Raw genomic sequence first — 26,305 nt, 5'->3', positions numbered from 1 at the left:
CAGAGATTGAAAGCAAGTTAATGGCTTTATTTTGAATTTCATGTGCTGTCTTCATGTTTGCTATTTGGTGCTTATTTAAATTGTTTCGATTTTTTCTAGTTTTTTTTTTTTTTAATTTTGAAGATTTCATGATTATAATGAAAGATGTTTTTCAACCGAAAACACTGGATTTATTGTTCATTCTTTCTTTTTATAATTATATTATTTCTTTTTCTTTCTCTCTCTTATTGTTCTTGTTCTTTCTGTGAAGAGTTATAAGAATCTTTGTTCCCATTGTATCAGCCTTGTTGCTTACCAACTTTAACTCGTGATCAAAAATTTTCTTCTTTTCTTCTTTTCTTCGTCTTTTCTGAAACATTTATTTTTTTTTGAAACCTCAAAAAAAATATGTTTCATTTCTTTATTTTGGATATAATTTAGGGTTTATTTTTAATTTTAATTTTTATTTTTATTATGCGTTCTTTGGTACCTTATCACACTCATTTCATAGCTGTACCTTTGTTCTGTCCCCTCTTTTCCATGGAATTGCGTCAGTTTTTAATTTTCATGATTCGATTTACGTTGCACAAAGATTTATTCTACAAGGAAAGCAAACCTGCCATCTTGTATGTAATGGTCTTTGATGCTTCGGTGTGCACATATTCTATTTTTTGATGCTGATTTCTCTCTTTTTTTATCTCTTTTCTGATCTTTCGATTTTTGATACTTCTGAAGTTGCATTAAGATTCAATAATTTATCTCAATGACTGCTTAATGGGTTCATATATGCTTTTTTTTCAATGCTTCTTGCGGCAAAGTATTTTCTACGCAACAAAAACATGCATTATCGGTTAAGTTAAAATATTATGAATTGCTGTATCACAATTGGTATGGTTTCACATCATCAAATGAATGTTCATAAACATTTACTCAAAAGTAGTTGAGAAATCTTGCAAGAAATTTTCTTTAACAATTTTTGTGATGTTACTGAAAGATAATTGGCTTATTGAATTGAAAGAGATACTAAAGTTCCAATCCATACTTGGGCTTTAAATTTGAATTCAATACTATTATTATTTAAATTGTTGTAATTGTCAAGCGGTTTGAACAATTCTTGCTTTATAACCTTTGTTCAGAAGACTCTTTTTCGTTTTTGTGGTTTTAATGATTGAGAAATTGTCATTTAAATAATTGATAATTTATTGCTATGATCAACCTGTTGAGGGGAGAATTTTTCATTTACCTGTTTTTGAGGACTTTTTTTTCAGAAAGCAATTTTGCATTCTTTTTATTATTTATTTGTGATTCATTTGTTTTTAAAAGTTAATTTATTTACTTCAATTATTCATACACATGGTTTTGCTTCATTCACACACATCCATTTCAGAATTTATTGTTTTGCACGATTCGTTTTTGCAAAATTTGTTCATGGCTTGGAGCATGATTATTCGAAAAAAATAAATACAGTTTCAAAATAATTCAAGCTACAAAAACGATCATGAAATAGGAAAAGAAAGACGGATAATTTTTCCTAAAAATTTAGAGATTAATAATGAATTACCGTCGTTCAGAAACCCGGGAATTTTTCAAAAACCCGGACTTTTTATAAAATTTCATATATCTCGACAAGTTTCAAAAATTAAATTATAATAATTCACACATTCATACATCAGTATATAACGCATCTAACCATATTGAAATTTTTATTTATTGTGCTGTATTTATGAAGAAATAAATAATTTTTATTTTTGATAATATGACTTTTAATAATTTATTCTGTTTCAACAAAACGATTCAGTTCATCTTTTATACATAAAACTTATTTTTTCTTTGTTGCAAACTGTTCTGGTTATTTTTCATTTTCGGCAATTTGCTCTTTCTAATGGAAAAAAAAAACTATCATTTTTGAAAAACATTAGCAATGGGATAATTTAAAAATTATTTTTTGCACAACACGAAAATATCCAAGTGAATTTAACACATACAAAAATAAATATGATAGTTGTATAAAATTTCTTTATTGATGAAATTTTAAACGATTCAGTAGGTATTTTATAAATCAAGATTATTTTTCTAGTTAATGATTTAAAATGATCATTTTCTATGATTTTTCTACCAAATCGCGTTTTATGAAATACCTAATGAATCATTTAAAATTTCATCAATAAAGAAATTTTATACAACTATCATATTTATTTTTGTATGTGTTAAATTCACTTGGATATTTTCGTGTTGTGCAAAAAATAATTTTTAAATTATCCCATTGCTAATGTTTTTCAAAAATGATAGTTTTTTTTTTCCATTAGAAAGAGCAAATTGCCGAAAATGAAAAATAACCAGAACAGTTTGCAACAAAGAAAAAATAAGTTTTATGTATAAAAGATGAACTGAATCGTTTTGTTGAAACAGAATAAATTATTAAAAGTCATATTATCAAAAATAAAAATTATTTATTTCTTCATAAATACAGCACAATAAATAAAAATTTCAATATGGTTAGATGCGTTATATACTGATGTATGAATGTGTGAATTATTATAATTTAATTTTTGAAACTTGTCGAGATATATGAAATTTTATAAAAAGTCCGGGTTTTTGAAAAATTCCCGGGTTTCTGAACGACGGTAACTCCATTTTATTCAAATAATGTGGATTTATTTCAATTGATTTTGGATTATTTTTGATGAAGTTTTCTTATTCGAATCAACGTTGAAATCTGTCCAGAACGGCATTGAAAATTTTTATTTATTTTTTCAGAATTACCTATCAATCATATTTTGTGGGTATTTTTTTATGGATTCTCAATTTTTTAATTTCAAGGGTTTTGATTTTTTTGTTAAAAAATGGAAACACATTTAAACACAGTATAATAATAAAGCTAATGAGAGTCGAATGATAAACTGAATTTATGAGTTGAAGGTTCGTTTCACTTTTCATTAAGTACACCAAAAATTATTCAAAGTCGAAAAACTTTCAATCAAAATTGAAAAACTTTCAACCAAAGTCGAAAAACTTTTAATCGAAATCGAAACCTTGACAAAAAATGAACGATTAATTTGGAAAATTCACTTGAAGTGGATCTTTGTTCTTTTGTTTTTGTGATTATTATTAGCAATGTTTGTGTCATTGTTTTCTGCATATTTTGAAGATTTGGAATCAAAATAAACTCAAAAATAAACTCTTAACGAAGCATAAAATATTTGTTTCCTTCTATAAGAAATGAGTTGTTTGTGATGAAAAAACATTAAATAAGAGAGTCAATAATGTATTCTTCATTCTACATAAAATAGGAAAAAAAATAAAAATTTTCTATAGTAAATTTTCTGTGAAGAAGTGTGCTTTTAATTGAAATGAGATAAAAATATGTCCGAATTTCTCTCATATTTTTAAAATTTGCAATTGGTCAAAAGAAAGAAAAGAAAAATATCGTAAAAATGATGAAAAATCATTAATATAACAAATATAATCGATATTTTAACAAAAACAATGTTTTTTGACTTGAATTTATTTCTGTCATCTTTTTGAAGATTTGAAGTTTTTCGAACTTTCGACTTTGCTTGAAAGTTTTTCGATTTCGATTGAAAGTTTTTCGACTTTGAATAATTTTTGGGGTATTTTTTCTTAATCATCCACACGGGATTCAAATTAGAATACGGCTATAATTTTATCTTGACCTTTTTTCTATATAAAGACCCTTTTGTTTTACCCTGCCAACAGCTATGCACAAGCTAGTTTAAAATATAAAATAACCAGAACTGTTTGTAACATAATAATCTAATTATTCTGAACTATTTTTTTTGATAATTTCATATTTGACAAAAAGATCAAGGAAAATTAAAATTTTATGTATTGATCATTGGCTTGCTGCTTTTCCAGTGAATACTTATTATCAGAAGTTTTAAACTTTTATATCATAATACAACATTTATTTTTTATGGTTTTGTTGTTTAAAACATTCTCAACTTGTTTTAATAATATTTTTTTCTCTTTTCATACATTTTTTCAAAAAACACGATTTTAAGGACACATATGAATTTGTTTTGAAATATATTGAAATGAGAAATAAACATTATTAAAATAAAACGATTCTTGAGTGTTAAAACGATGATTTATTTATGAGTGTTTGGTCATTTGAAACACAAAAAAATGATATGTACAGTCAAAACCGGATATAATCACATCGAATACAATCACATTCATTTATAGTCACATTTTTCGATGCACCTACATTTTTTGTTTGTTTTTCATTCATTTTCCATCGCATACAATCACAGGGCTGTAAATATATAATCACATTTTTTATTATTATGCGTTAATATTTCAATGAAAAATCGGTTTTTTGATCAAAATTTTCAAAAAATCGATTTTTCAAAATAATGTTAAAATAAGTCTGAATAACATAATAAAACAATAAAAATTGTTATTTCTATTGAAAAATGTGTATTTGTCAAGTTTTTTCAAAAATAAAAAAATTGACCCAAAATTAATTATTTCTAAAATAAAATGTCATTTTTTTCTGTGTAAAGCATCATCGTGTATAATCACAATCGGATATAGTCACAAAAAGTCCTGCAAAAACCGATGTGATTATATCCGGTTTTGACTGTATAATCATGGACAAAACCCGGGAAAAGGACAAAACCCGGAAGCATACCCTGCAGTTTTCGATTTCTTCAGATTTGATTTATTTCTAAGTTTGATTGAATTAGTTGTTGGCATATTCACAGAGAACGGGGCAGCTTTGATCTGACCCAGTATTTTTTTATTTTTAGGGTTAAAATTTCAAAATAATCACTGTATTAATTGCTTGGTTTAGGTTTTAGGGTTAGCGTAACAGTTCTTGGGCTTAGGGTTTTGTTCCCGCTCTTTTTTTTAGGGTTAGCACACAAAAAAATTTGATCTTTTTGGATTTTTTGGGTTAGGGTTAAGCCAGGTTTAAGTTGAGTCATAAGAAAGTAAAGCTGGGCTTTGGCTCGAGTAGCGCAAGCGGTAGCTACCTCGACCATTGATATTCCGTTGGTCAAAGGTCGGGGGTTCGACTCCTGCCAAAGCTCTTTTTTTCTGTGTTTTTTATGATTTTTTTCATTGAAATTTTTTTGCCCCGTTCTCTGTGAATACACCTAGTTGTTCACGTACATCTGGAAAAAAACAAAAAATAGAAAAACAATGTCTATTTAAGTTGTTTTTTGATTGAATTCTTTTCTATTTTAATAACCTTGGTGAGAAAAAAAAACATTAACCGAAGCATTTGGCTTTCGTTATTTATGGAACAAAAACGAAAATTTATAAATCGGGCATTCAAAGTTTTTGTTCCTCGAAAATAGTTACGTTATTTAGTTAAAGTCAAACTGTCTTCCCCAAGCTGATTCTGAAACCTTCTTTCTTTTTCGTTTTTCAGTCGCAAACAATACATTCTCCTCCATTTCTTCTTCTAAGTTTTGCCCAGAAATTGTTTTATCACAACTTTTGTTCTGTTGCTCATCATGTTGACTCACTGATGCCAGCTTGGATTGGACGACGCTGCATTTGTTCAGTTCACATTTTCCTGTAAAAAAAACAATTTTCTTAAAAATAAACCCAAAAATATGATTTGGGTGATTATTTTTGAAATCATATTTGTTTGAACAAAAATTTCTGTTTATCAACATAGTTTTAAATCTTTGTTAATGAACTCTGAAAAGTGACTGATCTTTTTGTGACACCTCTTCAATTTTTTCAAGTTAAACTTGTGCCTTTAAAACAATAGATAAACATTTTTTGCTTGAAAGAAAATTATTGAACAAATAACAATGTATATTCTAAATATTCAACTCCCCGAAAAAAGTTATGATTACAAAAATAATCACCCATTTAAATTATATAAGCCTTCCTCATGTGTGTCGTTCTCCTCAACAAATTCATCACTTGTGATAACCTTTTTGTTCATGATTTCGGAAAAAGTGCATGAAGAAGTTAGCGAAGAAGTTTTTGCGATTGACAACTGATTGGGCAATCGATCCAAAACAACAGAAGGATCGAAGGGCTCAATTCCGCATGCGTAGGATGATTTTCTAATAGTTCTGGGATCCAGTGCAGCACTCACTGCATCTGCCAAAGCTGGAATAAGAGCTTTTCTGGAGGCAGATACTCCACTTTCGGTGGGAGGTTTGAAAGAAGAATACAAACTTTTTTTGAACCGGGCAAACACGTATCTATCAAGGGGTTGTGTTAAATGAGTGGAATGAGATGGAAGAATTGCAATTTCAATTGAATGTGTGCAGCACCAGGACATTACTGGCCAACAAAGCCTTGACGAATGTCCATCCATAATAATTAGCGCTGTTGCTTCTTTTCCATGAAGTTCTATTCTTTTCTTGTCTATTGCAGGTAATATGTATTGCATCATAATTTCTTCGTAGTCAGTTTTTGTAATCCATCCACTTCCATTGGTAATAATTTCAACATTTCGAAACTTCAAAGGAAGAAGATCTTTTGGAACTGTTTTGGAAGGCCACAACATCAAAGGATTCAAAGAAGATCCGTCCGTATAAACTCCAAAAATTAATGTCGCGTTGGGCTCATGCTGTTGTGAATGTAATACTGACTGCTTTTGATCTGAATCTGTGATGATGTGGTTATTATCTGATTTGCATAAACTGATTCCAGTTTCGTCAATATTTAAAATCAGATCCTGACTGATTTTTTTTGTTTTTAATGTTTCCTCCAATAATGAAAACCATGAAGAAATGTTAGCAGGAGAGGATGCTAGAAGCCGTTTTACATCCATATATTTTGGCTTTTCCATTTTCAAAGCGTTGCTTTTTCTTATAAATCTTCGAGCCCATTTTTCATTAATTTCTTTCATTTCACATTCGTCATCTTCATTTCGTTTTCTTCTCTTCAAAACATTCTCAGCCTAAAAATATAAATTGAAAAGAGTTGAAAAACATATCCTTAAATAAACCATACAATTCTGATGACATCTTTTATTGTTATTTTGTTAGTCGAAATTAATAGTGTTTTCGCACAATCTTCAATTTCTTCTTGTTCTTCTTTGTTGAACATGTTCGGTCTACCATTGTGTTGAGGATCTCTTCCCTGCTTTAAAGAAGAGATATGTCGATATAGAGCCGAAGAAGAAACTAACCCTGAAGAAACAATGCTTTTGTGTGAAATTTCTTCTTTTGATAGAAGAAAGTTGATTTTTTCAACTTTTGAATCCAGTCTTCGATACTCGGCTGTTGCAAAAATTTTGGAAAGAGCTGTTGAAGAAGGAAAAGAAGACATATTGAAGGAAAATGGATACGTTATGGTTTATCGATCCATACATAAAAGAGAAATATATAATTCAAGTTCAGTTTTTTATTCATATTATTATTGTATTATTGTTAAACAATAAAAATAAGCATGTGATTACTAATATCAAATTTGATAATTTGCTTTTTTCTTTTTTTCGTTTTTTGTTAGAAATTTCCGGGTTTTGTCCATGATTATGCATAATTTTCAGTTCAAATTCTTGAAAAGTTCCTTTTCATTTCATTGCTTAATGCAAATAAACGATAAATAAGATTTTGTATATTTTTTTCATTTTAATAAAATTTGACACAAACACTTGTTTATATAAATAATCGTGTTTTAAGCAAAAACAGTGAAATGAGAAAAAAAGGTCAAAAATAAAATTGAAAATGTTAAAAACAAGTTAAAATAATAATATAGGAATGTGGAATGCTGATGCTGTGGCTTAAAACGTTCAGTATTAAATATTCGCTTCACAGCCAGCAAGTCTTTGATCTGGGTACTAAAATAAAAAAAATAACAATTTTTATGAACAAATTTTTTTTTTAAAAATTAAATAACAGAAAGTTGTAAATAATTATAATAAATTTGTTTATTAATTTATTTTTTGTTTCAAACCTTTGCTAAGCTCGAAAAAAGCTTCAGAAAGTTTCAAAAAAAAGGGTTGAGATAAATTTTTTAGGTCAAGATAAAATATGCTCACCGCACAACAGGATCATCTGATGAAGAAAGTGTTTGGAGGAGAAAAGAGGTATTGAAGGCAGAGAGAGAAGTTGATGGGCTGTTGAGGCTGGGGAGGATGGCACCATCAACATGTTTTATGTGAGTTGGAAGAGGAAGGAATAACTCCACAAAAAGGATGGAGGCAAGAGGGAAAATATAAAGAAGAAAAGAAACGAAAAAAAAAATAAACTCACATGTGACAAAAAATGTTTATTTTCTGTTGCTTATGTTTTCGTCAATTAAATTATTTCTTCCACATCTTTCACACAATCTTACAATTTGTCCATGGGGTGCAAATTTTATCTTGACCTAAAAAATTTATCTCAACCCTTTTTTTTGAAACTTTCTGAAGCTTTTTTCGAGCTTAGCAAAGGTTTGAAACAAAAAATAAATTAATAAACAAATTTATTATAATTATTTACAACTTTCTGTTATTTAATTTTTAAAAAAAAAATTTGTTCATAAAAATTGTTATTTTTTTTATTTTAGTACCCAGATCAAAGACTTGCTGGCTGTGAAGCGAATATTTAATACTGAACGTTTTAAGCCACAGCATCAGCATTCCACATTCCTATATTATTATTTTAACTTGTTTTTAACATTTTCAATTTTATTTTTGACCTTTTTTTCTCATTTCACTGTTTTTGCTTAAAACACGATTATTTATATAAACAAGTGTTTGTGTCAAATTTTATTAAAATGAAAAAAATATACAAAATCTTATTTATCGTTTATTTGCATTAAGCAATGAAATGAAAAGGAACTTTTCAAGAATTTGAACTGAAAATTATGCATAATCATGGACAAAACCCGGAAATTTCTAACAAAAAACGAAAAAAAGAAAAAGCAAATTATCAAATTTGATATTAGTAATCACATGCTTATTTTTATTGTTTAACAATAATACAATAATAATATGAATAAAAAACTGAACTTGAATTATATATTTCTCTTTTATGTATGGATCGATAAACCATAACGTATCCATTTTCCTTCAATATGTCTTCTTTTCCTTCTTCAACAGCTCTTTCCAAAATTTTTGCAACAGCCGAGTATCGAAGACTGGATTCAAAAGTTGAAAAAATCAACTTTCTTCTATCAAAAGAAGAAATTTCACACAAAAGCATTGTTTCTTCAGGGTTAGTTTCTTCTTCGGCTCTATATCGACATATCTCTTCTTTAAAGCAGGGAAGAGATCCTCAACACAATGGTAGACCGAACATGTTCAACAAAGAAGAACAAGAAGAAATTGAAGATTGTGCGAAAACACTATTAATTTCGACTAACAAAATAACAATAAAAGATGTCATCAGAATTGTATGGTTTATTTAAGGATATGTTTTTCAACTCTTTTCAATTTATATTTTTAGGCTGAGAATGTTTTGAAGAGAAGAAAACGAAATGAAGATGACGAATGTGAAATGAAAGAAATTAATGAAAAATGGGCTCGAAGATTTATAAGAAAAAGCAACGCTTTGAAAATGGAAAAGCCAAAATATATGGATGTAAAACGGCTTCTAGCATCCTCTCCTGCTAACATTTCTTCATGGTTTTCATTATTGGAGGAAACATTAAAAACAAAAAAAATCAGTCAGGATCTGATTTTAAATATTGACGAAACTGGAATCAGTTTATGCAAATCAGATAATAACCACATCATCACAGATTCAGATCAAAAGCAGTCAGTATTACATTCACAACAGCATGAGCCCAACGCGACATTAATTTTTGGAGTTTATACGGACGGATCTTCTTTGAATCCTTTGATGTTGTGGCCTTCCAAAACAGTTCCAAAAGATCTTCTTCCTTTGAAGTTTCGAAATGTTGAAATTATTACCAATGGAAGTGGATGGATTACAAAAACTGACTACGAAGAAATTATGATGCAACACATATTACCTGCAATAGACAAGAAAAGAATAGAACTTCATGGAAAAGAAGCAACAGCGCTAATTATTATGGATGGACATTCGTCAAGGCTTTGTTGGCCAGTAATGTCCTGGTGCTGCACACATTCAATTGAAATTGCAATTCTTCCATCTCATTCCACTCATTTAACACAACCCCTTGATAGATACGTGTTTGCCCGGTTCAAAAAAAGTTTGTATTCTTCTTTCAAACCTCCCACCGAAAGTGGAGTATCTGCCTCCAGAAAAGCTCTTATTCCAGCTTTGGCAGATGCAGTGAGTGCTGCACTGGATCCCAGAACTATTAGAAAATCATCCTACGCATGCGGAATTGAGCCCTTCGATCCTTCTGTTGTTTTGGATCGATTGCCCAATCAGTTGTCAATCGCAAAAACTTCTTCGCTAACTTCTTCATGCACTTTTTCCGAAATCATGAACAAAAAGGTTATCACAAGTGATGAATTTGTTGAGGAGAACGACACACATGAGGAAGGCTTATATAATTTAAATGGGTGATTATTTTTGTAATCATAACTTTTTTCGGGGAGTTGAATATTTAGAATATACATTGTTATTTGTTCAATAATTTTCTTTCAAGCAAAAAATGTTTATCTATTGTTTTAAAGGCACAAGTTTAACTTGAAAAAATTGAAGAGGTGTCACAAAAAAGATCAGTCACTTTTCAGAGTTCATTAACAAAGATTTAAAACTATGTTGATAAACAGAAATTTTTGTTCAAACAAATATGATTTCAAAAATAATCACCCAAATCATATTTTTGGGTTTATTTTTAAGAAAATTGTTTTTTTTACAGGAAAATGTGAACTGAACAAATGCAGCGTCGTCCAATCCAAGCTGGCATCAGTGAGTCAACATGATGAGCAACAGAACAAAAGTTGTGATAAAACAATTTCTGGGCAAAACTTAGAAGAAGAAATGGAGGAGAATGTATTGTTTGCGACTGAAAAACGAAAAAGAAAGAAGGTTTCAGAATCAGCTTGGGGAAGACAGTTTGACTTTAACTAAATAACGTAACTATTTTCGAGGAACAAAAACTTTGAATGCCCGATTTATAAATTTTCGTTTTTGTTCCATAAATAACGAAAGCCAAATGCTTCGGTTAATGTTTTTTTTTCTCACCAAGGTTATTAAAATAGAAAAGAATTCAATCAAAAAACAACTTAAATAGACATTGTTTTTCTATTTTTTGTTTTTTTCCAGATGTACGTGAACAACTAGGTGTATTCACAGAGAACGGGGCAAAAAAATTTCAATGAAAAAAATCATAAAAAACACAGAAAAAAAGAGCTTTGGCAGGAGTCGAACCCCCGACCTTTGACCAACGGAATATCAATGGTCGAGGTAGCTACCGCTTGCGCTACTCGAGCCAAAGCCCAGCTTTACTTTCTTATGACTCAACTTAAACCTGGCTTAACCCTAACCCAAAAAATCCAAAAAGATCAAATTTTTTTGTGTGCTAACCCTAAAAAAAAGAGCGGGAACAAAACCCTAAGCCCAAGAACTGTTACGCTAACCCTAAAACCTAAACCAAGCAATTAATACAGTGATTATTTTGAAATTTTAACCCTAAAAATAAAAAAATACTGGGTCAGATCAAAGCTGCCCCGTTCTCTGTGAATATGCCAACAACTAATTCAATCAAACTTAGAAATAAATCAAATCTGAAGAAATCGAAAACTGCAGGGTATGCTTCCGGGTTTTGTCCTTTTCCCGGGTTTTGTCCATGATTATACAGTCAAAACCGGATATAATCACATCGGTTTTTGCAGGACTTTTTGTGACTATATCCGATTGTGATTATACACGATGATGCTTTACACAGAAAAAAATGACATTTTATTTTAGAAATAATTAATTTTGGGTCAATTTTTTTATTTTTGAAAAAACTTGACAAATACACATTTTTCAATAGAAATAACAATTTTTATTGTTTTATTATGTTATTCAGACTTATTTTAACATTATTTTGAAAAATCGATTTTTTGAAAATTTTGATCAAAAAACCGATTTTTCATTGAAATATTAACGCATAATAATAAAAAATGTGATTATATATTTACAGCCCTGTGATTGTATGCGATGGAAAATGAATGAAAAACAAACAAAAAATGTAGGTGCATCGAAAAATGTGACTATAAATGAATGTGATTGTATTCGATGTGATTATATCCGGTTTTGACTGTACATATCATTTTTTTGTGTTTCAAATGACCAAACACTCATAAATAAATCATCGTTTTAACACTCAAGAATCGTTTTATTTTAATAATGTTTATTTCTCATTTCAATATATTTCAAAACAAATTCATATGTGTCCTTAAAATCGTGTTTTTTGAAAAAATGTATGAAAAGAGAAAAAAATATTATTAAAACAAGTTGAGAATGTTTTAAACAACAAAACCATAAAAAATAAATGTTGTATTATGATATAAAAGTTTAAAACTTCTGATAATAAGTATTCACTGGAAAAGCAGCAAGCCAATGATCAATACATAAAATTTTAATTTTCCTTGATCTTTTTGTCAAATATGAAATTATCAAAAAAAATAGTTCAGAATAATTAGATTATTATGTTACAAACAGTTCTGGTTATTTTATATTTTAAACTAGCTTGTGCATAGCTGTTGGCAGGGTAAAACAAAAGGGTCTTTATATAGAAAAAAGGTCAAGATAAAATTATAGCCCTATGCAGGAAATGAAACTCACAGAAAATCACCTGGATGATTGACTTCATTTGATGTGAACAGCCATCGCTTTGAGTGGTGCGAATGGAATGATTCAAATAGTGCCTTAAGTTATGGCGGAGCTCTTAATGTTAACTGCACAAATGAAAATCTCACAATCACTTCTTGCTCTTTTAATTATTGTTCAAATACAAATCATGGTGGTGCGTTGCGTTGCGATTTCTTGCTGAAAATCGACATCGCAAAATCCAATTTCACGAGTTGTTCAGCTGCCCATGGAGGAGCAACTTGCATAGCTTGGCCGCAATCAATTTCTGCTTGGACATTTTCTGAAAACAGAGTGGAAAATTGCTCAATCGCAAATTGGTGTGGAACTGATTGGTATTTCTTGTCAAACGACTTGACTGTATCTGTCAATTCCTTTTTTCAAACAACAAATGTGTTTCAAATTCTGGAAACGATTCAACTGGTCCTCTCACATTTCTTTTCCCTCCAGGAACGAAGCCTAAACAATTTTCAATTGATGATTGTCAGTTCATAAACAACAAATTAACTTCATCATCCACTTATGGCGGAGCAGGAATATACTTTGATGGAACTAACTCTTGGATGAATGGAGTAAAATTCATCCTTTATGCTTCTTCAACGGTAACACAGCAACAAGTGGCAGAGGGAATGATGTGTTCTTTTACGGAAGCATCATCACACAATCCCCATTCGAGAACTGTGGATCAACAACCCCAACAAAAAGAGTATGGAACAACAACACAGCTGATAATGACGTGTACAATGGCTGGCTCCCCCTCATCGCCCAGAACAAAATCGAATCAAATAATGGGATAAACACCTATCTCCACCAAATCACCTATTCTGTTCATGCAAAACAATTGAATTCGCTCTTTATCGAATGACAGATGACCAAGACACCTCACTCTCTCTTCTCGTCTCAATTTTCACTCCAACAAAGATTCTCATATTCCGTGCACCAAATATAAATATCACTTGAAAAGATGTATTTATTCGGGTTCTCACAAAAACTCTTTCATATTCCATATCACAGAAAAATTTAAATGTTTTTATTTTCTTTTCAACTGAATAATATATCATTGCTTATTTTTCATATATCCTTCACGACGACTCAGATCAAAATACTTCTTCTTCATTTCTTCATCTCATTTTGCTTCATCTGATGAAAATTTAACTTTTTTTTTTTAGCTTTTTTGAACGTTTTCTGCTATTTTTCTTTTCAAAATGTATTTTTTCGAAAGAATTATCTTCATTTTCAAAATGAACCATTTTCTTTTTCATCATATCTCTTTTGATTATTTGTCTCATTTCTCTTCATTATTTCATTGGAATACCTCGAATAACTTCAATTTCACAGATTTTTCTCAATAAGCTATTTTTGATGTTGAAAACAGTTCTTTTGTTTATCGTTTTCACAGTCATTTCATCCATTTCGAATGACAAAAAATATCAAAGGTTTTATTAACTATCCCTCCGCAATTATCAATCAAATAGCGTTTTTTGCATTTCCAGTTTATTGTCAATATATTTTTACGTCTGTTTATTATCTTCATCATTCAAAAAGACTGCAGATTTTTTATTCCAAATTTTATTTGTACCCAATGATCCCTTTAGAAGATTAAGCTCATTTATTTGTGAGAATTCACTCAACCTCCAAATTCAATCCAATTTTCAGCATTAGTTCTTCGTCAAATCTCTTTCTCTCTTTCTCTTCACACCATCAAACGGCACAACTATTAGATTTTTGTTCCGTTTGAAACATCTGCCTGTTTGGTTCATCATGCATGACTTTCAAGATGAATAGAGACACACACAGAAGATATGAAGTTATTTCATCAAAAGAATGATGTTGTTGCATTGCATCTATTCTTTCATCTTCAACCTTTTTCAAATTCAATTCCACTCTTTTTGTCCATTCACTTCTTTCTTTCTTTTAAGAAATTGTTCGTAACTGCCTCTCTCATTTATTTCTTTCTTGCATTCCCCCATTTCACCTTCATTTTGTGAAGACTTCTCAAAAAATCATCTTATCTTCATTGCTCTTCCAAGCTCTTTCATTTTTCATCCAGAAGCAAAATTTCCGCTCATTTTTATTTATTTATTTATTTATTTATTTATTTAGTTTTTAAGTTTTTTTTGTTTTTTTGAGCTTCTTTATCCAGTTCTCCTCCAATCTCAACAAATTCAATCAAGCCGATAAGAGAAGAAGAAGAAGAAGAAGAAGAACATAATCATAATTATTATTAAAACAACAATAATTATTAAAATGACGTTATCACGACAGATATAGCAAAAGCAGAGTAAGAAGATGAAGAAGATGAAGAAATTTCAAATGAAATTTTCTTGCTTTCTTTGATGATGTTGATGATGGCAAAAGAACAAGAAGAGTGAAAAAATGTTCGATGTGAAGTGTTTCTTGTTTGTTGATTGTTTGCAGCAAAGAATTTGTAACAAAATGTGTATTTGGAAAATCGTGATGAAGAATATGAACAATGATGATTTTGATCGAAAGAGATGAGCTTCAAGAGAGATGAACAATGAATAAGAAATCAGCAGCAACGTTGACAGAAGGATGAAATGTTGAAGGATATATCAGTGAGTGGGAGTGTTGATTGAATTGTGAAAGAAGAAGAAGAAGAAGATCATGAAGATTCAAATGCAATCTGATATTCAATATCTGCTTTCTGCTTCAAATGTCCGAAAAATTGAATTGCGAATCAAACAGTTGTTCCATTTGAATATGATGATAAATCTCCAAAAAAACACTCAATGAAAAGAAAGTGTCTAATTCATTTCTGTGAAAGTGATTTGTTCCTCTTTTCTGTTGGGTTGGTTTCGTTGTCTTCTCCATGAAGTTTTTTTAATCTTTTGCCATATTCTCCTTGTTTCATTCATCTGTGTTGATGTGAAAGTCGGAAATGCTTTCAAAAAAAATCTTCAAAAGATGTGTTTAATCAAATAATACTCAAAACATTCCATAATTTTTTCTTTTTTTCTTTTGTGTTTGATGCATCAAACAATTTTTGCCATGTTAAAGTTGTCTTGTTTTAACAAAAAAGTCAAATAAAATAATAACACCATTCAATCAAACAGTTCATTGCTTTTTATTTGAATCTTTAAGGAATCTTGACACTTTATTATTATCAAAAAACACATATTTCATTATTTTTTTTTAACACGAACCAATGATTCATTTTCTTCATCCTTTATCTTGTCTTTTTTTCTAAAGAAACAGAGTTAAGATTATATTTGGAAAATAAAAAATAGTCATCCATTATGAAGGGAAAAAGACCAAAATTTTGAAACTTTCACATAACAAACATATTTATTCAAATTTTGTTTCTTACAGAAAAGAAATGTCACGTTGAACAAAAAAGATTTATTCTTCCTGTAACTTTCATAATCTCATGTTGGCTATAATATTATTTATTCATATTATCATTGTGATATGTATGTTTCAATTTAAATGAATTGATTCTTTCATTTTTCACAGTCGAAAACAAAAGTTTAATATCTGCTTCGAATCATTAAATGAAAAAATCCTTGAGAAAAAAAGATTTGATGTTGACAATGCAAAAAAACAAAACACAGTCACAATTGAAAAAAAAAGTGAAAAATATCGAAAATTCAAGAGATGAATATACATGGAATTACATAAACAAAATAGAAGGATATTATTCCGAATTCACCCAAAATTTTGGATGTTAATGTTTGTTAGACCCTTAACTGCTCATTTCTTGTTCGTTGCTTTCACCTTTGCTGTTTTTTGATTTCTTCTTCTTCACAACAACAATAACAATAACAACAACGACAGCTACAATTACAACGACCACTATCGGAACAACAATTGCAACAATTGTCCCAGCTTTTGTCTTTTTTTCATTTTGTTTTGTTCCTTCACGAATGTCAAACACATCCACAGGCTCAGATTCATAGTCTTTTGCTCCAACAATCCATCCAGCTGCTGATTCACCATAATCGTTTGCAAACTCAAACGCATCTTCTTGTTTGCAGAATTCCTCAATGTCTGGTGCTAATATGAACAGAGAAGTTGGTTTTGAACCAGCTGTATTTGAACTGTCTATGTCCAAATTGTTTGCTGCTGGAAGCTGAAGATTCGATGTTGTTTTGGGCATATCTATGAGCATCGCTCCAGATTTCCCTTCAGGTGCAGAGCATGATTTGAATGTGCACTTGCTTTCTCTTCCAATTGACACAGTTGATTCCTCATTCGTTAAAGAAATACTCAAACCAGCTGTCACTCCATTCTCTGAATTTACTCCATCCATGCTCAGTCCTTCAATGCTAATTGTTGAAGACGAATTACTCATATCACTAATGGAAATCACAGCTCTATATCGAACGTTAATTTTGTTGATCTCCATACCATTCAATGACATATAACTTTTTGAAGACAATTGAAACGGACTTGCTGCAAAAGAAATGGAATTCGCATCATCTGCTAACTCCATATTATTAATTTTCAAAATTTCTCCCTGCATGTTGATGAGGGTCATGCAAACATAATTATCTCCAATTAAAGGTCGAGCAAATTTGCAGTAACTTATTGAAAGTGAAGTTGACGTTGGACTTCCATAAATCAAAACACTCCCATAGAGATATGTCTCATTCTTTTGAATAATATCTGCCATAAATCGGAATGACAAATGGTCAAATTCAACAACATTCGTGCAATAAAATATTGAATCATGTTCATGTGCTTCGCACTCCAGATCCGCATATGTTCTTCCATTCACATCATCGTTTGCTCCTTCAATGGTTATTCCATTGCTAACATTGAAATTCATAATATCAGCGATTAATGGTTCTTCCGTCTTGATAATTTCAATTGAACACTTTCCGCTTTTATCCAAAAATTCATAAGCATATTTCAAACTGTCTATTGCAGAATCGACACTGATCCCATTTCCTCTCCCGCCTTTCTTCACAAAGACCTGTGTCAAATTTTCTGGCTTCGGAGGATATGGGTCAAAGTAATTAACTGTGTAATCGAATTCTCTGTTGCTTTCTGAATCGTATCCAACAACATACCAAAGATTATTCTCTCTTGTGTAGTTGACTGCAAAACTTTTTTTCATTTCAGCTGCAACGTCTTCTTTCAAAGAATCGCTATGCAAATGCAAGAATAATCCAGCATTATACTTTCGACCGTAATAATTGGATGTGCAACCATCAAATATTAGATTTTTCCCGTCTTTTGGCCATTTCAGTTGTTCTTCCAAATTTTTAATCGCCATCTCCAAATAAATCCCTCCTGCACCAGCAATGAAGCTGCTGCACGATGTGAATGTGGTGACGCCTTCATCGCCAATTGAGAAAGTGCTTTCTGATGAATAGCATTTAACAAATAAAGCACCACATTCATGTCCTTCACATTCCTGAAAAGTGCATCTATTAACAATCACGTTAACAGGACTGTAATCTCCTCCATTGATTTTTACAACAGACCCATAGTATGTATAAATCTTTTTCATTTTAATATTTGATAATGAAACTGTTCCGCTATTTGAGATATTGAATAGAGAATTTGAGAAATTTGCAACTTTTGCATCATCAGCGCATTCCACTGTGTCCATCGTGAAACTTGAACCGCCTGCGAAAACGAGATGAAAATCAATTTCGCATTTCTCAGTTACTGGCCGTACAAATTTGCAGTTGCAGATTGTCAGAGACCCACTATCACTGTAAATAAGTGCATCAGTTCCTGACGTTTGGTTGTTTTCATTAAACAATGTTTCAGGAAAATGAAAAGCCAAATACCGGAATTCAACTTTTTGAAAACAGTGAAAAAGAACTTTTCCCGGATGAACGTCGCAATTGATTGAGACCTCTGTATTGCCACTTCCATCAGTTTTCCATCCTTCGATTGTGATTCCTTGGCTCTTGCCTATGTACATTTTTTCTGCAGTTTGTGGAGTTGAATCATCAACAACTCTTAATAAGCATTCACCTTCCTCTCCAAGCAGACCATAGGCACTGTTCAACAATTGTTTTTCCTCCCCGATCTTCAATCCGCTGTTGCTGTCTTTCCCGCTCTCTTTCACATAGGCAACTGCAGAAGTCGATGTCAATAAATACTCAGAGTGAATGAAAACAACTGTCAAGAGATAAATCAGATTGCTCAACATTCCAGATAATGTTCTTTTTTCAGTTTTCCAACAGATCAACACACCCAAAAAATGAACAACAGATTTCCACAAACTATGGCTTGTTGAAACTATTGAATTTATGGTAACCTTGAAGAATAATATTTCTTCAACATCTGCAAAAATAATTCACAACTGTTGTTGAAGCAAAAGAAATATATCATAATAATAACAGCAACAAATTCTTCGTCGCAAAATGAAAGACAGGAAAGGTCAGTTTTCCGAAAATTATTAAATTGTTAGGGAAACAATATTCATTCGAAAAATGAGTTGATTAATTTGGATGTAAATATTAATGCGGTTGCAATATTCACCGAAAAAACATCTTTAAATCTAAAAATTATTTTCAAATTATTAATTATTGAGTTTGAAATACAAAGATAATGAACAAAATTTGGATCTTTCCCAATAGGTGGACATTACCCTTAATAAATATTATTTCTGTGAAAATCATGTTAATTATAAATTAAACATTTGTTCACAAACTGCTTTTCATATTGCAAATAGCTCTAATATTCACTTTGTTAAGTATTTTTTGATAATTTTCAATTTAGTGATCTTTTCAATGAAAATATCTAAGTGTTTGAATTGATAAAAGTGCAACTGAAAAACAAGAATATTTGTTCATGTTTGCATTAAACTGTTTCATTACGTTTATTTAGGTTTTTATGGTTTTTATTAAGAAAAATATAACCTGAAAAATAACTATTTAGGGTTATGTCCACCTATTGGGATTGTACCCAAAATTTTAATCTTTTCCAAACAAAAAAATTTTTATATCACTTTCAAAAAGAAAGTTTTTGTTGTGAAAAATTATTTTTCGAAAAAAAAGTTATATCATATTTATTATTTTCGTTCAAGAATCACAAAAAATACAAATTTTTTTTCAAATAATGGAAAGAACTTTTTTTAAAATCTGTTTTCACATGGTTTCATGAAATAGCAGTTTGAAATTTTGGAGGTTTGAAACTATTAAAATTTCGAAAACAATATTGTTTGTTTGGATAATTTTATTAAATATAGCCTTTTTTTCTTATTTTTTCAGTTTCATGTGGGTGATTAGTCTTTCATTCATAACTTTTAACGGAGATTTGATTCTTCAATGGCTTTATTTTTTTTGAAATAGATTATTCATTCAAAAGAAAAATAAATAATAATTGTTCGAGATAATAATTGTTCGAGAAATCTTTCATGAAGTATTTTTTTTCAAAATGGATTTAACTTCACAGAGTAAATTGATTAACATTCAAAGCAAATTCAAAAATTAAAAATTTCGATGGAGAAAATACGGATTCTAAAAAATAATCACACATGCTATGAATTTTTTTTTGTCTTTAAAAGTATTTTTTTTTTTTTGATGTATAGTTTGTGTTAATAAATGTGGACATTTTCAATAACTGTGGACAGTTGCATTATCTCAACAACCATTGACAGTTGCTTATAAATAATAAACTTAACTATTCCCTCAATGAATATGAACTATTGTGAATAGTTTTATCACAAAACCAATATAATGAAATTATATATAAACAATTTTTTCTTTTCGGAGAAACTCGAAGAATCTTATTTCTCCGAGTTTTTCCGAAAATAGAAAATATGTCTTTCTTTATTCTTGGTAGCAAGTTGTTTCATTTTTGAATGACTTATTAGTTAGTATTCATTGGGGGAATAATTGGGTTAATTATCCAAATACAACTTTCAATGGTTGTCGAGATAATGCGACTGTCCACAGTTATTGTAAATGTCCACCATTATTAACACAAACTATATTTGTTATTTCATCAGAAAATATACAATAATGTGATTATTTGTAAATTCATAACTCAAATCAAAAATTCGTTTTTCATATCAAAAACCTTTTCCTAGTTCAAAACAGGTTTTTTTAATCAGTAGTAATATCATCATCTATAAATTTTGTCTAAAATGACTTTTGAGCTTTTTTTTAAAAAAAAAAATTTTCGTCTTCGTTTTTCTTTTTTTTTTTGACAAAAAATAAAAATCAAATTCACATTTATCTTTGTATTCATCCAATTCATCAAAAAGAGTTTCTTTATCATTAGTTTAAAGAAGAAATGCAAACCATTATGAGTGGGAATGAATGGAGTATTGAGAAGATTGAGAAGCTTTAAAAGCAAATAGGAAAAAGCATTTCTGAGAATTCTGTTATTTATAACTGCTTTTTTGATCTCCAAAGAAATTAAGCCTGTGTGAAGAGAAAGTCACAATATTTCTGTGAATCCACACTTTTTGAAAAAGAAGATGCTTAGAATGGAGAGCAGTAATTATTGGAATGTTACAATTTCGACACAGCAAATAATCTTCTAATTAATAGTTGTGAACTTTGAACAATGTTTAACTTTAATCATGATGCAAATATCTTTGATCTTTAACTCCGATTAAACATAGGATCTCCTTGTGATGTGAAAGTGTCCAGGAAAAGAAGACAGCGTTAAAAATAATTTTTTTTTGTGTAATTTCAGATAGATCTTTAATATAAAAAGAAAAGTCAACATGTATTTCTGTTTTATGTTCTTGTTCCTTTCATGTTCTCAAAGTTGTTCTCTGTTGAAAAAAAAGTTTTGTTCAGTTTATTAAACTTATTGATTTCTTTTTCATATCAAAAGCGATAACTGTTATCAATCAAAAAATGAAACAATTACAGTTTTTACAAAAAACACCTGACACGATCGATTTCTCAATCATAACAAGAAGAAAAATTCTGACAATTTTCCCCAAAATATATTTCATCAATACAAACTCACGTGACATACAAAACTTTCAAGACTTCATCGTTAATGCTCAGAATATAATAATTATTATTATCTCGGAGAAATAGGATTTTGAGTTTCTCCGATTTTTCGATATATTTTTTCTCTGAGCACAAATGAAGCTATTTTGAAAGTTTCGTTTATCAATTGAGTTTGTATTGATGAGATATATTTTGAGGAAAATTGTCAGAATTACTCCTTTTGCAGTTATTGAGATATCGATCTTGTCCGGTGTTTTCTGCACAAACTGTGACTCCCCATTAAATTCAAAATGAATATTGTTAAATTGATGAATATTTCGAATAACTTTTTGATTATAATTTTCAATCATAAGAAAATCACATTTCTGGGAAAATTGAAAATTAACTGTTTATAAAAATAAAATCTTATGATTAATTGTTGATAGGATTATAATTCATGTCAAAATTTCCAAACTTTGCTTATTGTTGGTTTCACTTAAGTTTCCAATTTCAAAAAAGCTTTTTGAAAAAAAAAACTCATTTTTCAGTCTTTTCACGTTCCCATTAAAAAATATTTCATTATCGAAAACTCATTTTACTCATCATTTGAAAAGAAGATTTGAATAATTCAATGCTGAAATCAGGCGCAACAAATAAATTCAAAACAGATGATATAAACTGTAAAGATTACAGCAGGCATGATATGACAGAAAAATTGCAGCTTTTAATAAACTGCTTTAGATGGTTTTCAGCCCTGTTAATAATTCAAATCGGCTGTCTGGCTTTATTTCGCAGTTTCAACAAGACGTTCTGGAGAAAGAAGGGGAAATGTTGGAGCAGCCAATTGGAAGGCTTTATCATTTTCTGAAAGTTGTTGATGCGAAAGATGGATGTGCAGCGCCTCTGTGAAGACATATACTTGATAGAAAAACAAAAGAGGATTTATGGAGGATTGCAAAAGCATGTTGAGCTCTTGGTGGCTCGAACACTTGGATACATGGCCGAATTGTGTGTTTTGAAAGAAATGTCATATTGGGTGAAATGTCTGCGGAAGCTGGCAATTTCACAAAGCAGGCCATGTACCTTGTAAAATCCATTCCATGTATTTCCAAGGATGACAGGGTGGACACAATCGAAGATGAACTGGTGCATTTTTGTGAATGTGACGATGAAGACATATGTTTATTCACAACAGCAGTTTTTCGTTCATTCACGATGAGCAGTGGTACATTTATTCTAATTGACACATGTTTTTTGTTGCAATTATTTGGCTCTCTCTTTTTTTTTCCCAAAAAATAGGAATGACTCCATGCTTTGGAAGCGAGGATCCATACATCATTGGAAAGTGGCTTCATGGGTAGCTGTCCAACACCATTCATTCTGTTGTATTGGATGCATTAAATATGGCAAGTGAGCATTTCGATTCCGACATTGTTCTTGACCGTGACGAGGATGCAAGCACAAATAGTCTGCTTGCGATAGAATTATTTGCTCCTGCTCCAAATCCGCCAGACATTCTGCTGCAATCCCAGTCAACTCACAGCAACTGTTCTTCTGGTTGGGTTCCATCAGTGTATTCGAAGGGGCCAGTCTGCTCCACTGCCCCTTGTGCGTTTCAGTGATTGTGCATCATTGCCAGAGAACAGCACCGTGCGCTTATGCAATTGTTGATGAGCGAAGAAAGAATTGTGGAAAAAGTGAAGAGTTATTTGTTTGGCAGTTGGAGTGAAGAGAGCTGGAAGGCAATTTTTGGAGGGAGCAAATTTTCTGATGATAACGATAATGATGAAAGAGCAAATATGTATTCTGCTGATGGAGCGAATTTCCAGCAGATGGCCGATGGATTGTTTTGCGAAGAGGAGAGCAAGCAAGAAATGATGATGGATTGCTGTGAGATAGCTGTGAAGGCTTTTGGAAGGTGGCCGTCTATCCCTATTTTGCAGGGTATCCTGAAGTTCATCGAAAGAGATTTGTTGAGCCAAATAGCATTTCTGCTGTGCGAAGCAGCAAGCGACACGCTGGGAGACGAGGCAGCAAAGGCGCTTTTGAATGCATGGGCAACATTGTCTCGAATGCCCATATTGTTTCCCATCTTCAAAGGATTTACAGATACGATCTCAAGCGATATGGATGCCTTCCACAGCCGCTGCGTGGAAGATAGAGTGCAATGCTGGCATAAGTTCTTGAGGAAGAAGACGCTATGGATGTTTTGTGGGGACATAGAGCTCGTTTTGAATTTGAAGATAGGAGGAAAGTTGAAAATGAGGAACGGATAAGAAGCGGAATGTAAACAAAGCGCGACTTAAAGATTTGCCCAGTTTGTGCAATGCACGCTGATGCAAAAGGCAAATGCAGATGAAGTTGAAAACGAAAAAGAGAACAAAGAGAATCCCCATTCAGATGCTGGAAAAGATCTTGGAAGCCCAGAATTGACTCTGTATGATGGATGCTGTCTGAAGGCTCTTGCTGAATGTTTGGATGCGAGCAGAATGTCTCCAAACGAATATGCAAAGGTGCAACATGAGGAAGATGATTTCTTTTATTTTTGGAGAGAAGAAAGTCATTGCTGCCCCGAAAGCGACTGCGAAGCATTATAAATCGGGGATGGCATTGAAGTTTTGTTGACTGCATTTTGAGGTTCCAAAGAGAAAAGTTTTTGCTGTTTTGTTTGCGAAAATCTCTGAAATTTGTGAAATTTGTGAAATTTGAGATTTTCACCATGCTTTTCAAAGAGCATTTCAATTGTTTATTGGTTGTTGAGTTTTTTTTTTCGCTTTTAATAAATGCTTTTTCTGGGTGAACCGTTAATTTTTATTATTTTTATGCTCCTTTGCAATTCCTGTTCTTTTATTCAAAGAATATTTCTTGATTTATTTTTTGGTGTAGGGTCATATTTTTATTAGTACCCCGTTTTTTATTAGATCCTAAATTTTTTTTCCTCATATTGCTTCATATAGAAGCTTATACGCAATGAGAATAATTTTAAAACAAATAATATATTATTATAAGGTTGTATACCAAATATTTTTGAATATCATTTCTTTTAAAAAAAGATCTGAATTTTTTAAGTTTTATTTTTTGATCAATGTTTTGCTTGTGTTTCCACGAGTTTTTGAAACCAAGCATTTTCCTTGTTAGCATTGTTTTTAAACTTTTCTTTTTAACATTTTTGGTTATTTTATAACTATAGAAACTCTTTTTTTTCTATAGTTTTCACACCTCACCTTTTTTTTGTAAAACTGAAATATAAACAAAGGAAATTGTTATTAATGAGATTGCTTGTTTTTCAATGATGCATTATTTTATGTAATATTATATATTTAAGCTTTCTTTGATATTTATATGTGTATGAAAAATAAAACGAGAAAAACAAAATATTAACTTTTTCATTTTCCGATGTAAACACTTTTTGATTCAATTTTTCATCACCTTTATTATTTGATACACTAATTTGTAAACCATGCACTCATGATTAATTCAAAAAATAACAACATATTTCTTCAAAATTTCAGTTTTACAAAAAAAAGGTGAGGTGTGAAAACTATAGAAAAAAAAGAGTTTCTATAGTTATAAAATAACCAAAAATGTTAAAAAGAAAAGTTTAAAAACAATGCTAACAAGGAAAATGCTTGGTTTCAAAAACTCGTGGAAACACAAGCAAAACATTGATCAAAAAATAAAACTTAAAAAATTCAGATCTTTTTTTAAAAGAAATGATATTCAAAAATATTTGGTATACAACCTTATAATAATATATTATTTGTTTTAAAATTATTCTCATTGCGTATAAGCTTCTATATGAAGCAATATGAGGAAAAAAAATTTAGGATCTAATAAAAAACGGGGTACTAATAAAAATATGACCCTATTTCATTTTGAACAGTTTTATATGTTTCTGAATGTGTGGTAGTGCATTCATCACAAATCATTTCATGATTATTCAATTCATTTTTCTGTTTCCGTGCATTTTCGATCATTTAATGCTTAATGTTCGCTTTTTTGTTCTCATTCGCTTTAGAGACTGTCAATGTTATTGCTTTTGATATGAAGAAGATTGCAACACTCGGAAAGAGATTTAAAATCAAAGAAAATTGCGGGAAAATATCTGATTTCTGTGAAACGTCAATAGAAAGATTATATCTTCTAGCTTCATTTTGCTTCAAAAGGGGATGAAAAAGATGATTTCACATTCAAAGAAAAAGTCCATCAATTGCCCACTCACAAGACTCTCTTTTCTTAAAGTCTAACCATCTTCTGAAAAGATGTTTGAGGAAATGGATCATCAGTGCTTTTAAATCTCATTCACAAAATCGATGAACAGTTTTCTTTTCTTTTTCAAATTCATCGATCGATTAACCACAATTAGCTTCGAAAAATCATATTTTCGCTGTGGAGGGGCGATTGCAATTGCGAAACGATTTATTTGCGAGGATTTCGAATGTATTTAATGGCAGCATTTGTTTTATTTGGGGCAGCTAATTTTTTTGTATTGTTTTGTTGTTTTTTCAGAAAGAATCAAATTTGCAAACAAGAGCTGTGGTCAAGGCGAAAACCGATTATAACATTGTTGAAGCAACGCAGAAGCAGCGGGTAATAGCAGCAGAGCTTCTGTGTCGAGTTTTATCCGTTCGTCGGAGGTGAATTCGCTGCTGAGATCGAGCTTCTTCAGCAAAACGAGGGCTGAAGGGTTTGTGAATCTGGGGAACACATGCTATCTGAATTCGGTGCTTGTGGCGTTTTCGCACCTGCCTCCGTTTGTGTCAGCGCTGTTGAGGCCTTCGCTGTGGAAGAATG

At 30.8% G+C, this 26,305-nt stretch overlaps 3 protein-coding genes across 3 annotated transcripts; 1 reads left to right on the top strand and 2 right to left on the bottom strand.

Annotated features, from left to right (window-relative positions):
• Positions 1–5,821: 5,821 nt before the first annotated feature.
• MONOS_6284 (uncharacterized protein) lies at positions 5,822–6,763 on the bottom strand (the record flags this gene model as incomplete). Its single annotated transcript, XM_067876505.1, has 1 exon — positions 5,822–6,763. One exon carries the CDS (start codon positions 6,761–6,763, stop codon positions 5,822–5,824), a length of 942 nt encoding a protein of 313 aa, XP_067724168.1.
• A 9,575-nt stretch (positions 6,764–16,338) lies between these two features.
• Positions 16,339–18,765, bottom strand: MONOS_6283 (uncharacterized protein; the record flags this gene model as incomplete). Its single annotated transcript, XM_067876504.1, has 1 exon — positions 16,339–18,765. The coding sequence occupies one exon, from the start codon at positions 18,763–18,765 to the stop codon at positions 16,339–16,341; it is 2,427 nt and encodes an 808-aa protein (XP_067724167.1).
• A 4,149-nt stretch (positions 18,766–22,914) lies between these two features.
• On the top strand, positions 22,915–24,108 carry MONOS_6282 (uncharacterized protein; the record flags this gene model as incomplete). Its single annotated transcript, XM_067876503.1, has 3 exons — positions 22,915–23,084; positions 23,151–23,739; positions 23,830–24,108. The coding sequence occupies 3 exons, from the start codon at positions 22,915–22,917 to the stop codon at positions 24,106–24,108; spliced, it is 1,038 nt and encodes a 345-aa protein (XP_067724166.1).
• Between the last annotated feature and the right edge of the window lie 2,197 nt (positions 24,109–26,305).

The sequence above is a fragment of the Monocercomonoides exilis genome, assembly GCF_001643675.1.
Source record: "Monocercomonoides exilis strain PA203 chromosome Unknown scaffold34-1095894, whole genome shotgun sequence".
NCBI classification, from domain to species: domain Eukaryota; phylum Preaxostyla; order Oxymonadida; family Polymastigidae; genus Monocercomonoides; species Monocercomonoides exilis.
Note: the sequence above shows the minus strand (reverse complement) of the source record. Positions and strands in the feature narration are given on the sequence as shown.